Source organism: Phyllostomus discolor, chromosome 8 (assembly GCF_004126475.2).
Source record: "Phyllostomus discolor isolate MPI-MPIP mPhyDis1 chromosome 8, mPhyDis1.pri.v3, whole genome shotgun sequence".
Taxonomy (NCBI): Eukaryota; Metazoa; Chordata; class Mammalia; order Chiroptera; family Phyllostomidae; genus Phyllostomus; species Phyllostomus discolor.
Window position 1 is genome coordinate 65,252,523 of NC_040910.2, and position 15,513 is coordinate 65,268,035.

A 15,513-nucleotide genomic window follows, 5' to 3' on the forward strand; every position below is an offset into this window, starting at 1 on the left:
GGACATATGCTTCACCTGCAAGGGAAATGCTGACAGGAGTGGAGTTCTTATGATGGAGCAACTGTCCGTGCTGTGGCTGTTGGGGTCACGGGAATGTGAATTCACATTCTGCCCCAGGACACACAGGACAGGGGCTTGGGGAGGGCCAGCATGGCTTCTGAGAGGTGGGAGAAGCAGCGAGAGGTCAGTGAAGTAGCTTCACATCAAAGTTTCTTGGAGAGAAAACTGGTGGGTAAGCTGGGATTGAGTAAGAAGCTTGGTTTTCACATGCTGGGTGGATGGCACGCCACTGGTATTTTCTGAGCAGAAGGACAGGTCAAAGACTCCCCCAGGAAGATTCCTTTGGCAATGGTTTTGAAGGAAGAAGGGAGAGACGAGATGATTCTTAGCAGAAGGTAGGGTGGGGGCAGGTGGGTCACGGCTCTTTGCTTTTGGGTACACAGCCATCAAAATTCCAGGGGGCTCACTCCCACCACCTGCAAACAGAACCATGTGCTGCCGTCCAGCCTTCTGCTAGCTCATGAGAGTGGGTCCAGTGTTATCAACTCCACCAGGAACTGTCCAGCCTCAGCATGGATGACTAAATAAAATAACATCAGAAACTCCATTCTTATTATACTCCTTTACTGCAGCAGAAAAAGAGAACTGAAACATTTTACAAATGTCAGGGCTGTGACAAATTGTGCATGTTTTTTCCAGACACTCCTGTGCCACGTCCCCACAGTAAACCACCCAGACACTGCCAAGAGCTAATATTTTAGATAAGTAGAAACAGGGATCAGATGCTATCTGTAATTGTGTCAGAAATTTCTGAGAGATCAGGCATATTGCAACAACAGTTTAAATGTTGTTTAAACTCTCCGAATTAATTCCTACAGGGAGAATAAGTAAAACATTCTGTTAAGCTTCAAGACCTTCAAGCAAGTAGAACTGGAGGGTGGATGAGGGGGCATACGTGAAGAGCTGATGGAACCACAGTTGACTGAGTCACACCTGGCTCCTAGGACAGGAGCTCACAGCTCCAAACCAGGGGCAGCCCCACCAGGAGTCCAACTCAGGCTCTAGCTTGCACAGCCGCTGGACATGCGGAAGCTAATTCCTGAAATCAAGAGGCCAGGATGGAGATGTGTTTCTCACTGAAGGGACAAGAATGTGAGCTCTGCTCACCTTTTTCTGGCTTCCCCTCATAGATGGGCTTGGACAGGCCGTGCAGCGAAAGGGGGCTGACCATCTACACAGGATGAAAGAGAACAGTGAGGAAGCTGAGCCAGAGGGGTTTCTACCCTTCCAGAAAGCAATGCCTCAGGCTCCTCCCGTATTTGACAGTGAACTATAAAGATGCCTTTGATTCCTTGGAGTTTTTGAAATGCTGATATGTGCTGGGGGTGGGCAGGGACTGGCAGTCCAGTCTGAGATTCCCTAGGCAACCGTTTGGAATTCTTTCTCCAAACGGCATGCGGCAGGCCATCCTTGGTATTCTGTTATCGTCTGAAGGAATATGCGGTTGAGAACATGTATGGAGTAGAGAGAGCTGGAACTGGGGGCCCTGGCTCATTCACAGGGAAGGGGGTGCTGCAGCCAGCAGCATGCATGTCCTTTGACATGGTCCTCGAGGGACCTGAGGCCACAGAACCACAGATACCAGAGAATGAGTGCTCACCTTGAGAGGTCTGGCTGGCAGGTGGGCCTGTGTGTGTGGTGGGGGGCAGACAAGGAGGAGGTGCACCTGTTCATCTATATGAGGAAGAAGAAAACCAAGAGGGGTGGGGCTGGAGAAGAGATATGTAAAGACCCTCAAAGAGAAAAATATTTCCTCTTTGTGTTAGTCAACTGAGCTAAACCATTTCTTACTTGGGGAGCATTTTGTATATCATCATTTAAAAAATTTCCCATATGACATTAACCACCAAATCATTTTACAACCTTCTACTAAATCCTGGTAATTCTCTCATTCCAGAATTACCAACAGTCTTGCCTAACAGCAAAGGGGGAAAGTTGTGCGTCTCCAGGTACGTTTTTGCTTTTTCCCACATGCCATTGTGATTTCAACCCTGAGGTTCTCCCCTGTCACTCTTCCCACCCGGTGGTGGCTGCTTACAGGTGAGCATGAGCAGCAGGAGCAACGGCAGATGCCAGAGGCTGCAGAAGAACAGTTTCCTGGAACTCTTCCGGTCTGCATCCATGTAGAACCGGAAGCCGAGGTAGGAAATATACACGTTGATGGGCAGCGAGATGGCGGGGAAGGTCCACGTGGTAACATCCAAGATGGGGGCTGCTGTGCACAGTCCGATCAGGGCCAGGCAGTGGCGCAGGGCAACGCGCCGGCACAGGGCCGGGTGGGTGACTGACATCATGCAGTAGCCCCCTCGGGAGTAGTCCTCTCGGAGGCCCCAACTAAGTGCGTTGAAGTGAGGAAACTGCCAGGAGTACAGGATTCCTCCCAAGAGACATGCTCCTGAGCAAGGGTTAGAGACAAAGGGAAGCAAAGATGTGTCATCAGAAACGACAAAGGCACCACTTCTCTCACCCTGCAGCCTCCCCAGCCCCGAGGCGCTCTGTCCCATTTCACTGTATCTCAGACTCTCTTCGGGCTCTGCTCTTAGCTCTGCTTGCCCAGTGTGGCCTCCCATCTGAGACAGGCAGGGTCAAGGAGCCGAATGCCCTCCAAGACCCCCCACCCCCAGCTTTCCACCTCAGCAGAGAGATGCCTGCACTGGCACGCCTGGCTTCCTAGGTGGGCTGCCCCACTGCAGGACTGTGAGCACCTGAGGCCCCTGCCCAGCACTATGACAATGTAAGAAGCCCCTACACACTTGCAAACATGTTTACAGTGGGCTGCCCCAGTGGGACCTCTGCTGGGCTCTCAGCTCTGTGCCCACACATTGGGCCTTGCCAGGGAGGTACTTCAGCAGGTTCAAGGACACTCCAAGCCCACCTGGCTGAGCTCCCCAAGGTCCCGCCTCAGAGCTGTTGGCAGCTCCCTGCTCGGCAGTGACAGAAAAGGTATGTAGCTCCAGGCCTGCCTGGGGACACTCTGGTTTTTGTCTGTGTACCTACAAACAATTCCACCAGGGACTGGTGGAGCCCCAGGGTGGGTGCCTGGCACATGGCTCTCCAATTCCCCAGAGCCTGCATGATGTGGCAGGCAGAAGGCACTAAAACAGCATGCATTAAATGAACGGACTGGTACAAAGGACCTGGGTTCCAGGGTCGAATAGTAACCTGTCTGTAGGTTTTGCAGTTTTCCAACAAGGACATGTTAGTACCTTGAGCACCATTTAGCCCTTTTCTCTAGAGCAGGACCTCCCCACACCTGCACAGGTGTAGTGAAGCCTGCCATTGACGGACGCTGTTATGTGAGACTTTACAGTTGACCTCATTTAATCTGGACCATAGGATTTCAGGTGAGTTTCATGCTCATTAAACAAACACACAAACAAATCAGATGATGACACATTCTCCAAAGGTGAAGGAGGAGTTCGAAAGGAGCCTGTCTTGTACAAAGACTGGGCTCCGCTACACTAAGCCACCTCCCTTGGTGTCAGGCAGGGTCCACAGTCACTACTGAGTAAGAGATTTATTACTCATTCAGTCACACAAACATGTCTACTGAGTGCCCTCAGTAGAGTGCAAGCACTGGGGATGAAACAAAGCCATGTGTCCCCGCAGCACTGAGTTCCCATCATCTCTCCAGAGCCACACGAGTGAACGCCCGTCAGCACTTCCTCACTGTGCAGATAGACGTGCAATGCAGCACGAGGTCAGGAGGCTGGGGGAGACTGCTGTGAGGAAGGGCGTCTGAGCTGAGCTCCCAGGGAGAAGAAGCCTAGTCCGGAGAGGGCTCTGCATGGGACTTAGGGCAGGGAGATGTGCAGTGCAGTGAAGTACTGAAGGGACATGAGTCCGGTGGTAGGGTTTACAGAGCTCTGCGACAAAAGGGAAAAGGTCAATTTTACTGTTTGACAATTTACAAAATGAAATAAAAAAGGAAGGCCCATGTGGCTGCAGTACTGAGAACAATGGGAGCGCTCCCCTCAAAGCAGCAGTCACAAAGGACCTTTCCATGTTAGAACATGTGAGCCTGTGCGGGGTCGGGGGTGCCAGGAAAGGAGTGCTGGTGAAGAACACACCTGAGAGGCCCAGAGCAGGTAAGAAGGATCCATCAGGAGATGAGATGAATGTGGTAGAGCAGACACAGACAGAGCCTGGGCTAGCATGGGATTCGGGTGGTGGCAATGACAGACCATGTGCACAGAGATCAGGAGCAGGAGAGGGAGTGTCAAGGGCAATGCCTAGGCTGGGAATCCCTGGCAATGAGGCTCACTGAGAGGATGTACAGGGAAGTAGGGAGGGTAGCCCATGAAGGTGACCCTGGGTGAGCCCTGAGGGAAGACACCCGGGAGAGTGGCTGGGGTGGCTGTGGGAGGGTCTGGCCAGGACGTGTACCCGGAGGTGCAGCTGTGCTGAGTATCCTGTCCATGTCTCCTAGCTGACTGTGGACAACTCCTTAAGCACGTGTTCCATCTTCATGTCTGTGGAGGTGGAGTACAGGAAGTACTCAGTACTCCTGCAGTGGAGGGCCCGAGACTCCTCAGTGGAAACCCCATGTAAAAGGAGGAGCTGCTTCAGCACCAATGGCGTCTGGGACACTGTTTCCAGCACTGGTATGTGAGACCCCCTATGGCCTACTATCAGGACCTGGTCCACTCCCCACCCTCTCCCTCTGCAGAGGGTCTTGGGTGCTCTGACTCCCAGCCGTATTTCTGACGCCTGGGGGTCCCTGACCAGAGAACTGACAGTTTATGACCAGTGTCATCTACCCAGGGAAGTGCTGTTCCACACAGACAGGCTGGGAACTTGTAGCCACAGTCCTGTTTCAGGTAATCAGGCTCCTTGAAGATGTAGTCCCTGCATCTGTGGGACTGTTCAGAAAAAGGATGGGGCTATGGCTATGGCTATGGCTACCACAGAATTCACCAGATGGAGAGTGGTTTGCATGACTCAGAATCACTGAGAAAGTCAGTCTGGGCTCTACAGCCCAGAAGGGCCCCTGTTGTGCAGGAGCTGGTGAGGGTGAGAAACAAGCCCCTCTTTTAATCTCTCCTCTGTCTGCCTCAAGAGGGCGAGCTGCAGAGGGACACCAGGGGAAGGCTTGGACGTCATCTGAAAGAAAGAACAGCGATTTTCATTCACAATGTTCTGGGCAGGGCCGTATCCATTTCTGAATGAAGCGTAGCGGGCAGCTGTAATGAGGGGAGGAGGACTTGCATGGGTGTAAAGGCCGAAGAGGGATGGGCCTGCTCTCATCCCCTGGGACAGCTTCCTGAGGGTTCCTGTAAGTCAACTGAGTCTGTCCAATGTGGAAGGAAACAGAATAAAGCCTTGATTTTAGGGTTCCTTTTCAGTAAAACCCCCAAGTCTGTGTGAACCCTATCTATAAATAACATATAGCCATATCTTAGTTCATGCAAACACACTGCAATTTTAATGCCAGTACTAAGAGAAGGAGCTGCTATTTGCTGACTCCATGGGGAGGTGGGTGACGGGGGTCACCACATGAACACCCAATTCTGGGTGCTAGGAAGGTGGTGGCCACCAGGACAAGCCCTGCTTAAAGTTTAGAGGGGCAGAGAGACATAAACACAAGCAACAGCAATGAGCGTTATTTACTGAATCAAAACCAGGTGACAGTGTGGTTGACTACTCAGGGAAGGCTTCCCAAAGGTGACATTTGAGCCATGACCCAACTGACTGGAAGCAGAATTCTATCAAATCCTGGGAGGAGATACTGCAGGCCTGTCTGGAGGGCATGGAGGCTGGAGTAAGGGAGGGGAAGCTGTCTGGATGGGCCTGGGGATTCGGCAGGACTGGCCCCAGCAACGCAGGTCACCACAGGAAGGTGGGCCACAAATGGCAGGAGACAGTGAGGAGTGCTGAGGGGGGCTGACCTGATGACTTTACTTAGGTGGTGCAGTCTGGGGACGTGCACAGGTGAGTGTGCTCATGGTGGAGACATGAAGAGTCCTGCTTCTGGTGTTCTGAACTGTCTCCAGGACATCCCAGCCAACTGCCTCATGGCTGTCGTGCCCTGGGCCCTGGGTAGAGGAGTTCTGCCCTTGTGCATGCTCTCCAACGCTCACAGCACCCCTTCCTATAGGGGGGTTTACCATAAGTGAGAAGATGAATCAACTTGCCCAAAGGTGTTCAGTCCAGTGACCCAGCCCTTCTAGAAAACTGCTGCCATGTATTGACTCAAATTAGTAACATCCAACTGCTAGGTGGTGGTGATCCAAACGCCAGTGGAGCTGAGAAGAGGGACACATGTTGGGAGAAGAAACTGTAGAGGTGCTTTCCCAGGAGTCCTGGTGCCTTCAAAACAGTTGGTTTCAATCACAGGCATACCTTGTTTGACTGTGCTGTGTAGAGACACTGCAGTTTTTACAAATTGAAGGTTTGTGGCAACCCTGCACTGAGCAAGTCTATCGGCTCAGATGATGGTTAGCATTTTTCAGCAATAAAGTATTTTTAAGTTAATGTGTGTGAATTGCTTTTTCAGACATAATGCTAGCGAGCAGGCAACAGACTGCAGTGTTTCTCCTGACAGGGAGTAGCCTTGGGGAAGCAGAGGGCACAGAAGGGCAGTCTGGACCATCCAATCACAACTGAATAGTAAGCAGGGGGATGAGAGACTGTTCCTTGTATTTTGATAGAAACATTGGATGCTCTCTGGATTTTAAAGGGACCAGTGCAGAGGAAGTGCTGTTAGAAACTCTCAGGACATCGGGTCACCGTGAAGCTTTGAGGGCGAGGTACGTGGTACAGCCGACCTGCAGCTCACCAGCTGTCCCATGTCCCAAAGGCCGGACTGCATTTCTGCCTGCAGTTATGACAGAAGCACAGGAAACCGAGGAGACCAAGATGTGTCCAGTTGAGAACATCAGCGATGAGTGAGAAACAGGGAGGGAGCACAAGTCAGAGCTCAGTATCTGTTTGGTCACCAAAGTGGCTGAGAAAAAGCAACGTCAGCTGGGAAACTGGCTTCTAACTGGTGAAGGGATCAGGCCCAAAGGGATTTTCCTTGTCTTGTCCCAAAGCCCTCTTTTTAGTGTGCCAACTGGGGTATTCCATTTTGCTCAATACACATTTTTCAGTTATGCTTCTGCTTAAAACAACAATTTAAAAAGCCATTTTTATAGGAGTTGCACACTGCTTTCCATGAGAGAGGAAACTGGGTATGGGTTTGGCTCCTGTCACAAACCAAAGAGCTTTAGAAATCACAGCTTAGCCTGAACAGACTGTGATCAGAACAATAGCCCCCACACGGTTCTACTTGATGGGCTGCAACTGCCTCTGCTCATCTACACGATGTAAAACAAATTACTCTCTCCATCAAGATAAGGTGGAGGAGAACAGGAAGACGTGAAGTGGCCAGGGGGCATGATGCCCACCTTCCTTGTGTGGTAAACATAAAGCACTCAGTTAACTTGTTCAAAGGCATCCCCTCAGCCTCACTACTCCAGAGCCGTCTATTTTTACTGGGCTGATCTATGCTAACAACAAATACTCACACGCACTAGTGATGGGTGCAGTCTGTTCTCCAGGCCACCGGCTGGAGCCTGGCCAGGGAGAGACAACATACAGGATGATAGCCCATGAATGTGACATCAGGGGCCGGGCATGTGGGGCTCATAGGAGGAAGACCAAAGTCAGCCTTGGAGAGGTCAGGGAAGGCTTCCTGGAAGAGGAAACCTTCCAATTTGTAAACCAAGATCCGAAGATGGTCTCGGAGTTTCAATCCACCCATACAAACCTATGGTTTTGTGCTTCTATTAAATGCATTTCTTCATTTTCCTACTTAACAGCAGAATCTTTGTACATATTTGGTTTAATCACATCTGGAAGAAATGTCTGCTTCCTTTATTTTCACAAAATATTTGTTGGTCTATGAATATATAAAGTACTGCAAGTCTGTGAAATAGGTGGCATATCGTAGCTGTTGGTTCTCAGAGAACAGCAACTTCCTGAGACCAGGATGCCAAAATCCCAGCTCGAAGGCAGCTCCGGAGACCGTCCCGGTGTCCAGGGAGGTGTTTATTTCTCTCCACACAAAGGAAACATTGAAAAGCACATCTACCCTGCGGTTCGTGTGCAGACAGCTGGAGAGAACCCTTATCTCAAGTCACCCAGCTCTGACAAGGGGGACGTATCGCGGGGGCAGGGCTAACCAATATCTTCCCAGTGACTCTTTGAAAATACACGTATTCCTAAACTCTCTGCCTGAATCTGGAAATGCTGCCATGGCACAATTCCATTCTTTTGTTGGCGAGCAAAGCAAGGCAGCTCTGGCTGAGTGGTTTCTAAGAGAATGGAGCCAAAATTTTTAAGTTGGAGCTCGGACTCCAGTGTGATCTTCCCAGGAAGACTCCTTTTGGAAGGCAGTGCAGTGGTCTCAGTCTGCTCCTCCGCTCGCAGTGGGCTTTCTTGCATTCTTCCCCTTCCCACCCGAGCCCATTCACTGCCAGTCCCCTTTCACGCGGGGCCTTGACAAGGATCAGGGAACACAGCTCCAGTGAACCTTGGTGCTGGGTTTGGGAGGCCATCCCTCCAGTACAATAGGCTCCCCTACGTGTGGCCCTTGGTAGCCCGTCCATTCCAAGGCCAGTTACATTTGTGCTGTCAGGGTTACATGGCTATGTGAACTGGGGGCTAGCTGGAAAAGCAGAGCCAAACCCAAAGCTTCATGCTCATAGATTTCAAAGCTTTCTTTTGAGGGCTAACACAAAGGAGCCTGTGAAACAGATCAGCCTCAACGGGGCAATAGACTTCCAGGGCACCACGAATAAAGGGAAGAGGATGTGGGGCCAGTGTATCAACTGCACAGCCACAAAAGGGGAGATTAAAAATCCCCTGGAAGTGGGAAGTGGAGCTTGGCAGCAACTGCTTGCCCTTGGAGACTTCTGTGCAAGTGATGCAGGAACAATGGAGGGCGCACGGGTGCCCTCCCTCCCCTCACCTTGCCGTACTCTTCCCACTGTCCAGTGGAATAACTGCGGGGTGCATCTGAAGGGAAAGACAAGAGTAAAGGAAGCACAAAGCTCTGTCTGACTCTGAAAAAAGTGCTTCGCTCTCTTCTTCTCTTCCTCCCATCCCCCTAGAGGGCAGTTTCGGGCACCTGCAGGTTCTTTCCCTCTTATCACCCAATACTAATCTGTTCCTTGAACCGTGCTGGTGAGACATGCACTCTGTGCCAGGCACTGTGTCCACCAGGCTGCCATGCAAGGCGCGGGCCCTCATTTCCTTCAGGCTTATCACTTACAGTCAACCCGGCGCGCTGACAAGACGGGAGCACACTCAGTACCAGAGTTGGCCGTCAGTCACCCTGCCAGCCTCGGGGCTGGCAGTGCATTTCCAGCCTTTTGTGTTCTTGTCTTTGGGGAGAACAGGCTCTAAATATTGTTTGGCATGCTCATATTCCCATGAAAACATTCCTTCTTCATTTTGTCTTTAAAAATATCATTTATCTCAATTCATCTGAGGCTCTAAGGCTACTTATGAAAAGAAAATCTCACACAAAATGACCACACTCATTTTTGAGTTTGATTTCAAGGGAGGCACCATTTTACAGGAAATCTTTAAAAGTGCTTGGGTTGAACAGTCCTGGTACTTAGTAAGCCCTCAAATATTTGCTGAATGAAAGAGTGAATAAATTGTCTTTATTCTATTTTCTTATCCTGGAATAAAGGAGGTAAATAAAGTGAAACAGCATTTAACATTTTGTAGTTCACCAGCTGAGGCTAAAAAAACTCATTCTCTTTTTGTTACTAAAACCATCCATCTGCCAAATGTCACTTCCTGATAAGAGCTCATTTCTAAGTCCTCATTTGTAACTGAATGTTGTCTGACATAATTAATGTTTACCACACAACAACATTTGAATTACAAACCAAAGGCAATTTACAAGTCAGCTCTCAAGACTGTCACCCAGGCCCATGCTGCAAATTCCCAAGATTTGGGATATATTCAAATTTAGGAAAATTACAAAATAGAATCTAAGCCTTTTTAAGGAATGGGGTTGATGGAAAGAGAGGTGGCCTCAGCAAGGAGGAGGGGGAAGAGTCTTTAACCTGACTCCTGGAGAAACTAAATAGACTCTTGAGATAAACACTGTTGAGGCCTAATGCACACAGCTCTGGGCCTGCTGGGTGCAGGGGAGCCTGCTGTCCAGCGCTGATCTGCAGTGCCCCTTGCCCACCGCAGCAGGCCCTCTCCTGGGCCCCGCGGATCCCTTCCTCCCCACTGTCCCGTGTGTGCGGAGCCCACCCAGGCACTAGCTGGCCAGACCTGGGACCAGGGGCGGTCCTGCCATGTGGCCTTCCCGTGTTCTCCTGAGCGAGCATTTCTACTATTTTCTAGTAACAGCAATTTAATGTAAAAAAAGAAGAAGGCAAAATGTCATTAGACAGGTGGGAGGAAAAGGCTCCACCTGGGAGGGGAACGCATGCAGAGAAAAATCTTTCTGATGATGATCTTCAGACACACGGAGATGTGCTGGCCGGGACTCCTCTCTAAACAACACTTCCTTCCGCTGAGGCTGTTTGTGCTGCCTCCACTGCAAGAAAAGCATGCTGCTTCTCGCTCCTTGTGGAGGTATGAAATAGCAAATATCAAGAACACCTGACACTGACCTAGTGTTCCCAATTTCCATACACTAACCCGTTCAATTTCCTCCCCGCTCCCGGCCCTGCCTCACCCTGTGCTGGGTTAACCAGGGATGCAGCAGTGAGCACAGGTTTGGACCCTGCCCACTGGGGCATCTAAAACAATGAGAATTGTTTTTCACTATCTGATACGAAAAAACAAAAACCCAGCACAAAACAAAACAAAACAATAAAGTAGCTGCGGGGGTGGGGGGTGGGCAGGGGAATCAGACCCTCAGAGAACCATTATCCCTTCCCACCTGCAAGTTAGGCTTCAGGCCTTTACTGGAGGAGCGAGGGAAGGAGGCAGAAGCTGTGTGGTGCTCAATCGGGTCCTCACCAGCCCAGCAGCCACAGCACAACTCACAGACCAGCTAGCCGCCGGGACAGGGGGAAGGTCCTTCTGAACACCTACCTCCTGACTCCACAAGCCACTGGGATACCCACCCTCTTCCCCAGCTATTGTATTGGCCCTCTGTCCTCTGTCTCCGGACTGGACAGGGAGCTTCTTCAATAGGGGACGCTGGCAGGTTCCTATATCCTAACGCCCCTGAGCCGCATGCTCTCCAGTCCTGCCCACCATCTACTGAGCCCTGGGAAATGGCTTCTGCACAGGTATGCATGACTGAATGACAGATGACAGCACTGGGTGCGTGGAGTCCTGGCTGAGTAGTCAGGGAAGGTGGGGCCAAGGCAAGGAACAAGTTTGGTGTGATCGTCGCCCTTTGGTCATTTGCCCTTCATTCCCACCCGAGGGTTCTCTCCGGTTCCCAAGCTGCTCTTTCAAAGGACGATCCGACCGATGTTTTATTAAATACTCAAAGGATGACATTTTGACCAGGGAGGACAGGAGGACAGGAGGTGAGAGAAGACACTCAAGTTTGGGAGACCAGGCGGGCTTCAGCAACTCAACTGATTTCCAGTACCAAGGAAGGAACCAACCAGCTGCACACTGTTTTGTGGTTAGGTCTCCAGGAAGCGGAGCCCTGAGGCTTTCCTGCTCCAGCCTGCAGTGTACCTGCCCTGCTTTTCCGCAGAGCAGGATTCCTCTGAGGGCCTCCCGCCTCCGCTCTGGCTCTCGGGCCCACAAACCTCTTTGTGCATGCTCTTCTCGCTTCTTGGAAAACACCTGCCCTTCTCAGGCAAGCTTACCATGACTTAATTCCAAAGTCACTGCGCTCCAAGACCGCCTTAGGTCATTTTGCAACCCTCTGAGGACTCTTCCTGCCAAAGGCTTAGCTCAGTCAATATTTCATTACCTAATGATGATGAGTGAGACATGATTCCGCAAGGACTGGATTTTGGTATATTTGCATTTCTCAGTGCCCTGCACACAGTAGGTCCTCAAGTGACAGCTGCACAGTGAGGCTAGGGATGAAGGCAGTGAGCCCCAGCAGTTCCTAGTCCAGGCTGTTCTGGGAGGGTGGTCTCCTGGCCTCCTTCACACCTTTACCCCTGCCTCCTTCTCTTCCTACTGTCAGGACGGTTCAACGCAGTATTCCCACCCCAAGTTTTCTACCCGTGGGCTTTCTCCAAAGTGAAGGGTCTTTGGAGGTTCAAAGATAAAATGGTTTGGAGATACCACCGAAGAAAGGAAAGCCTGGGAGCCATTTTATTCTTAGAAGGGTTCTTTCAAGCAAACAAGTCCCTTAAGATAAGAACTCAGATAAGAGGCAGACCCTCTGTGGCTAATACGCATGACACCACTCAGGCATCTCAAACGACACCACTTGCCCAGGCCCTTTGCCCAACCCTGGGTGTTTCCAAGGCATTTGGAGCTCTCTCTGCTTCTCTTTTCAGGCTGGTGGTTCTCAGGCTGTGGTTGCTGTGGTTTCTGTGGCATCAGCATCACTTGGGACCTTGTTAGAAATGCAGATCTGCAGGCCCTGCCCAGGGGGGCTGAGTGAGAAACCCTGAGGTGGGTCCAGGAGTCTCAGTTTTAGCAAACCCTCCAGGTGACTCTGATGTGCACCAAGTTTGAGAACGGCTGTTTCAGACCTCTGCTAGACCACGGGAACAGTCTCACACAAGACCCTACTATTTAAAGCACAAACTCACACGAGGAAGATGCGCGCAGGCTCACAAGGACACCAACTCACCCTTCTGCGCAGTGCTGTCTAAATGAGCTCTCTGTGGGGTGACAATGTTTCACGTCTGCTGTCAGTGTGGCGGCTAGTCGTCACAGGCGGCTGTGGGCGTTTGAAATTCGGCTAAAGGAACTGAAACTGAACTTTTGAGTTTAGTTTCAGTTTAAATTTAAAAAGCCACACGTGGCTAGTAGATGCCCCACTAGATAGTGCAGTACTAGAAGACAGCAAAACTACATAAAATCATGTTCAACCTAGTTCCTAAAATCCCAGCAATAAGAATCTTCAAACTAGATTCCCTCAGATGCCTTATTTCTTTGTATCACTCCTCGTGTGTGGCACCCTGAGTGACTATTTGGCAATTGACCATGGATTAACCTACCGTTGCCATCTGTAAAACAGAAGGCATTTATGCACCCACTCATTCATTCAAAGACTTCCTGCTTATCTCAAGTTTGCTTTACCAATACAATGTTTTGAAACTTTCTTCGAAGCAGTTTGAAGCATTATATACAGTAGCAGTCTTCTTTCCGTGTAAACCTGACAAGACTTTAGGTACACAATCTGACCTGTGGTCAATTAGAATGGGGCCAGTGAACCATGTTGTTACTGCGTGTCCAGCGATGTGTCTTTAAGGATGGGAGACAAAGGATGATACAAGTCCATCTCACACAGGGCCAAAAGCATTTCTCTCTGCGGCCGCGTGGCTCTTAGCTGTCCCTCTTAAATTTGGATTACAGAAAGACTATATCCAAAATTTTATGTAAAATATATCTATTAGCAGTTTAGCCAAATCCAGACTGTTCCTGAACAATAAGGGCTCCTGCCTGAGTGGCAGCTCCTAAAGGCAGGACTTTGAAAAGCTCTTTTTCCCTCTGGCCTCTGAGGATGCAACTCCAGCCCATGCATGCGGAGGCTCCACTCTTCACAGGGAACTGCCTGGGGCTACAACAGGGGCATCAAGCCCTCAGCAAGAACCTGGGTCCTAGGACCCTGTACAATGGAGGCACCAAGTTCTCTGTGGCCCAGATGTGACTGCTCTCTCTTGTCTCCAGGGATACTTGTCCCTGCAGCTGTAATACTTGCCCCTGACCCTGGGATTCCCTAGACAGAAAAGGCAGTTTGAGGTGTCTTGTTCCTTTATTCCAGCTTAAAGGAGACTGAAAAGGGTTTTGGCCCTCCTGACTGGGTATGGGCCGTCTCTAAGGAACAGGCAGGTGGCTCAGAGCAGGGCATCCAAGTGTGAAGTACAAGAGCACAACATCACTGTGGGTGGGGTGATGCTGAGGCCCAGAGCCTGGAAGTTACTGGCCTTCATTCGCAGCCCCAACCCTGCATGACTCGGCCATTACTAGAACATCTGGAGGGGGCAGGAGGGGAGAGGAGAGTTGCGTTAGGGAGACAGGGAGTTTGGATCAAGTCAATGTTGAGGCTCCAGGCAGAAGTGAGGAGGGGGGAGAATCTGACCAGGAGTTTGGTAGGAGGCAGGAGTACTCTTTAGATTTACACTGTGTCCTGGAGCTTGGGGAAAACTCAGACACCACCTAGTCCAGGGCTGTCAGACCAAAGTGGTCCACCCTGCCTCCCTCACCTGAGACAGACACGCCGACAAACCCAGTACTCTTTCCCACCAAAGCCAGGAGGCACCTCCGTCTTCAAAACAACAGCCAGGCAACAATCATTGCTCAGAGTTTGCATACCAATAAAATCTCATGAGTTTTCTTAAATCTGTATCAATCTACCCATTGTGGAAATTAGGAGTATTTAATAATAATTCACTTAATCCTCACAACACCAGGAGAAGGGACCATTATTAGCTCCATGTAGGGGAGATAAGGCAACAATAGCATAAAGAGGTCAAGTACGTTCTGAAGGGCAGCCAGCTATTGAGTGGTGGAGCTGGGCTCCAAACCCAGGGGACCCTGCACCAGAGCCACTGCTCTTGATCACTTGGCTGTGTGGTGAAGGAGCCTCCCACGTGGAGAGACCAAACAAGCACGTGCATTGTCGAATACTGCATTTGCAGATTCATAGAATGCTGACATTTACAGGATATGAAAACCATTCTGAGAAACAATCATGGAAAAGGTGTAATCATCTTAGTAAGCTTGCCAGATCAGAGTCTAAGAGCTTTTATGAAAAGTTTCAGAAATGTGGCTTATAGGCAATGGTTTATGGTCAACTGCCTTTGATCTCTCATGTGAAAAATATGTACTTACATATATTCCAGGAAACCTCACCACTTCCTTCCTAAGTGTTGGTCAAACACACTAATTACTTGACTAATTAGGCTGTGAAACTTCCCTTACAGATGGTAAAAATGGGCTATTTCACCCCACAAATTTCGTTGTGACATACCACCAAAAAATGTAGGAAGGTCTCAATGGTTTTACTGTAGGCAGCATGAACAATTTAAGCAAATCATATAAAAATAAATTAGAAACTAATGAAAATAATCTGTTCTTTCCTAAGAGGGGAAATACCTGGATCTGTGGGAACGAACAAGAAAGCTAATGCAGCAGGTCTGCCGATGTGGGAATGTCCCGTCGACAGGACAGGGGCATGGAGGCCTGGAACCAGACACCTCTACGGTACGGGACATCCTGAACGCCCCAGCAGTGCTAACGTGGCTGGTGGTTTCTAGGTACTTTCTTTTTATCATACCTGTTTTCACAGGCTGAGACAGAGCTGCTTCCCCATGTCTCAAGAGACCTAGCAGACCTAGTCTC

The 15,513-nt window shown here is 50.1% G+C and overlaps 1 protein-coding gene across 1 annotated transcript in view; it reads right to left on the minus strand.

Annotated features, from left to right (window-relative positions):
- Positions 1 to 603: 603 nt before the first annotated feature.
- LOC114515208 (protoheme IX farnesyltransferase, mitochondrial) overlaps positions 604 to 15,513 on the minus strand; it is a 118,447-nt gene continuing 103,537 nt past the window's right edge. The window contains exon 7 of the mRNA XM_028534546.1: positions 604 to 2,455. Coding sequence (XP_028390347.1) covers positions 2,046 to 2,455 — 410 coding nt within the window. The 3' untranslated portion in view covers positions 604 to 2,045. The remainder of the gene's footprint in view (positions 2,456 to 15,513) is intronic.